Consider the following 3,021-nt stretch of genomic DNA (forward strand, 5'->3'; position numbering starts at 1 on the left):
AAGTTTCATAATTCGGAACGGAGGTGATACTTAAGAAATTTTGCTATATGTACCATATCATAACATATCTTCTCTGGATGCCGTACCTGGGGTTTGATCCGTGAAGGGATGGGATTACAATTTACAACCACCCACGGCCGTCCAAACAACGTTTAGTTGGACAACATTTCTCGTTCACTAAGAAACGGGTGTATTTCCATTTGCGTAAAAGCGAAAGATGTAACTACATGCTAAAAAAAACAGATGTATTTCCATTTCAAAATCTGAACTGGATTCACAAATCGCAAGCTCGCGATCACCACGAATCCCAAATTTGGCAACGTTTAACCCCCAATTAGCTGGGCAATTAATTATCCAGGTCGTGATCCTCACACACGACGCGACGCGTTGCAAGCTTGCCCTACCCAACGCAATGCCAGGGCAAACCATGGGTGGGTGGTTATATAAGAGAGGAAAGCTAGGTGGGCAGGCTACGGAGCAGTAGGCCCCAACAATGGTGGTTTTTTGGGGTTTAGGATGGTCATACTCGAAATCCAAACCTACCAACCCCACACCTCTCCCCCTCTTCCACCTCTGAGTCTGACCTCTCTCTCCTCCCGCCGCTACCCCAGCCCCACACCGCCCCACCGCCGCGCGCACGTGCGTCGCTCTCCTCCTCCTCCTCCTCCTCGGCTCCGGCCAACTGGCGCCGCCGCCGTCCGTCGCATGTGACTGTACCTAGCTGCCTGTCCTCTCTTGTCATGGACCAGCAGGGGGCGGCGCCGTCCAGCAGCACCAGCACCAGCACCAACAGCAGCCGGAGCACGTCGGACCACCCCCACCACGCGCCGGCCGCCGCGCACCACCACCCCTTCTACTACGCTGCGGCCGCGGCTACAGCTGCCGCGCAGCCGCCGCCCTTCATGGGCTCGCTCGCGATGGTGCCCGCGGCTGCCCCGGCGGGAGGGCAGCCGCCCAACCACAGCCAGTCCATAACGGTGGCCGAGCCGCCGTCCGAGAAGAAGGTGGCCAAGCGGCCGACCAAGGACCGGCACACCAAGGTGGACGGGCGCGGGCGGAGGATACGGATGCCGGCGCTGTGCGCGGCGCGGGTGTTCCAGCTCACGCGCGAGCTCGGCCACAAGACCGACGGCGAGACCGTCGAGTGGCTTCTGCAGCAGGCCGAGCCCGCCATCGTCGCCGCCACCGGCACCGGCACCGTCCCCGCCAACTTCTCCACCCTCGCCGCCTCCCTCCGCCCCGGCGCCTCCTCCCGTGCCGCGCCCTTCCAGCACCACCTCCAGCACCAGCCGCAGCACGACGTGGCCGCCATGCTCGGGTTCCATGGCCACCATCAGCACCAGCTACTCCCCCCGCCGCCGCAGCAGCAGCAGCACCACCACCACCACCACCAGCAGCAGCACCCAGAGGCGCCGCAAGATCCTGGCGCCGGGGAGTTCATGAGGAAGCGGTATAGGGAGGCAGACGACCTGTTCAAGGACACGGGACGCCATCAAGACCAGGAGGGCGGCGGCGAGCCCGCGCAGAAGCCCAGGCCGGCGCCGCCGCCCACTGCTGTTTCGGGAGCAATGTGGGCCGTGGCGCCGAACAGCGCCGCAGGCGGCGGCGGCGGCGCCTTCTGGATGCAGCCGGCATGGGCCTTCGGCGCCGGGAACACGGTGCAGGCGCCGCTGCAGTTCATTTCAAGAAGCAGCTTCCCCGGCGGGATGGGCGACACGAATCTCGGCATGCTCGCGGGCCTCAACTCCTGCGGCCGCTCCACCGGCGGCGAGCAGCAGCACCAGCAGCAGCAGCAAGAGGAGGAAGGGCAGCCTCCCGAGATGGACGAGCACCGCCGAGGCAGCACCAGCAACGGCCACGAGGCCGGCGGCCACTCCGCCGCAAGCCCGCAGTAAGCAAGCAACGAGAGCCATCCGTTTGAGCAACCAATCATGCAAGCATCTGGCATCATGGTGATCAAGCATAGAGTGTGTCTGTGTGGAGCATTTTAGCTAGCTAGCTGCTGCTGCTGCTGCACTGGTTAATTAATTAATCAAATCAACCAATTGTTTAGTTTGTTCTCTTCCTATCGGGATTATTTTAGTTTGCCGTTCATTAATCCATGGTTTGTGCTCATGGAGGTGATGATTAGCAGTGGGTCCAATTGAACCAGTCACTATTTGTTTAAGGCAACAAGGCTGAATTTTGCACATTTTTTTATCAATTTTCTATTGCTTATATGTCATGTCATGGGGAGTCTATTTGTTCGATGCAAGTAATCCACGTTTGGACAACAAGGTGATTTTCCATAGAATTCTAGCGAATTGTAATAAAACTAGCTAATTATCCGTGTGTTGCAACAGAGATATACGTACTCTAATGATTTAAACTCAATCTTGTCCACCATATGCACCTTACACCCAATATATTCTAGATTTTCGTAGAATATTATTTAAGTATAGGTAGAGGAAGGAAAGGATTTTTTATTATTATTTAGTTATGGTTTGGTAGGATTTGATTTGATTTGGATATGGGTAGAAGAATAAAAGGAAAAATTTGATATGGCTGAGATTTTGATAAGATTTCATTTGGAAAAGTATCAATTTGGTTTAGATTATTCCAAACTACTGTATTTAGGTTGCTTTTTATATGTTGTGATTAAAAAAATGGGTATGTCTAGGGCTCATCTAGATGAGACTTAACCAACTCACATCTACTGTAACTCATATGACACTTGAGTTTCATGAAGATTCGTGCATGTTTTTTATTTTTTATACTTTGTTTGATTACTTAAATGATTAGTGGTAATTAGATGAGACTTTAAGACCGATTAGCAAATCTGTCAAAAGATCAACAAAAAAACCAGAAGGGAGAAGGTCATCGAGAGGGAATAACCAAAGAGGAGGTGACACAAACCTACTAACTCTCCTTTAAAAATAGAAATTAGAAAGCAAGGCATTCGATCTATCGTTCTAAATAGACTTTTATCGTCGTTCCTAATGCTTTCAGGTTGTAATCGGTCTTAAAGTCGTGGGAGTTTCC

At 53.2% G+C, this 3,021-nt stretch overlaps 1 protein-coding gene across 1 annotated transcript; it reads left to right on the forward strand.

Moving 5' to 3' along the window:
• The first annotated feature begins 215 nt into the window (after positions 1 to 215).
• On the forward strand, positions 216 to 2,217 carry LOC123446178 (transcription factor PCF3-like). The gene has a single exon (XM_045122859.1). It carries the CDS (start codon positions 741 to 743, stop codon positions 1,893 to 1,895), a length of 1,155 nt encoding a protein of 384 aa, XP_044978794.1. The 5' UTR covers positions 216 to 740; the 3' UTR covers positions 1,896 to 2,217.
• Positions 2,218 to 3,021: the final 804 nt, after the last annotated feature.

This window comes from Hordeum vulgare, chromosome 4H, assembly GCF_904849725.1.
Source record: "Hordeum vulgare subsp. vulgare chromosome 4H, MorexV3_pseudomolecules_assembly, whole genome shotgun sequence".
Lineage (NCBI taxonomy): Eukaryota > Viridiplantae > Streptophyta > Magnoliopsida > Poales > Poaceae > Hordeum > Hordeum vulgare.

What these genes read in the sequence shown, in the direction of transcription:
- LOC123446178 (XM_045122859.1), top strand. Translation starts at nt 741, where the DNA reads ATGGACCAGCAGGGGGCGGCGCCGTCCAGCAGCACCAGCACCAGCACC.